Genomic DNA, 702 nt, shown 5'->3' with positions numbered 1-702 from the left:
ACGGGGCTCTTCCCAGTGCACTTTGAGCAAGCGTCCGGCACGTTTGCGCGCACAAACTCGGTCATTACGATCGGCGCGCTCGGCGACTCGTTCTATGAGTACCTCATCAAGGTCTTCCTCTTCAGCGGCAAGAACATGACGAGCGACGGCTTCCTTCTCGAGACGTACGAAGCCGCGATTGACGGGATTGAACAGCACCTCTTGTCACGCTCCGTGGAAGTCGACAAGGTCTCGGGCGAGACGACGACGTACTTTTACCTCAAAGAGCTCAGCATTCCGGCCATGAGTGGCATCAACCAGCAAGACCACCTCCTTTGCTTTGTACCTGGCATGCTCGCGCTCGGCACGGTCGGCGAGGTCGACGCTGTCAAGGTCGCTCGCCACTTGGATTTGGCCAAGAAGCTCATGGCGACGTGCTACGCCATGTACGCCCGCCAGCCGACGGGCCTTGCGCCGGACCTTGTGGCGTTTCCGGGCTTTCTCGTGCGTGACGGCAAGTACAAGCTCCGGCCCGAGACGATCGAGAGCCTCATGTACATGTACCGGATCACGAAGGACGAGAAGTACCGCGAGTGGGGCTGGGAGATCTTTCAGTCGCTCGAGAAGCACGCCAAGACCACGTACGGCTACGGCGCGGTGCTGCATGTCGAAAGCCTCGAGCAAGTGACCGTCGAGGACAAGATGGAGAGCTTCTTCATGGCC

General features: G+C 59.5%; 1 protein-coding gene across 1 annotated transcript; it reads left to right on the top strand.

Moving 5' to 3' along the window:
* Window positions 1-699, top strand: SDRG_15288 (hypothetical protein; the record flags this gene model as incomplete). The annotated part of the gene is made up of 1 exon (XM_008621456.1): window positions 1-699. A coding segment is annotated over exon 1 (564 nt), but the record flags the coding sequence as incomplete, so codon positions are not given.
* Window positions 700-702: the final 3 nt, after the last annotated feature.

Source organism: Saprolegnia diclina, assembly GCF_000281045.1.
Source record: "Saprolegnia diclina VS20 unplaced genomic scaffold supercont1.88, whole genome shotgun sequence".
NCBI classification, from domain to species: domain Eukaryota; phylum Oomycota; class Saprolegniomycetes; order Saprolegniales; family Saprolegniaceae; genus Saprolegnia; species Saprolegnia diclina.
Note: the sequence above shows the minus strand (reverse complement) of the source record. Positions and strands in the feature narration are given on the sequence as shown.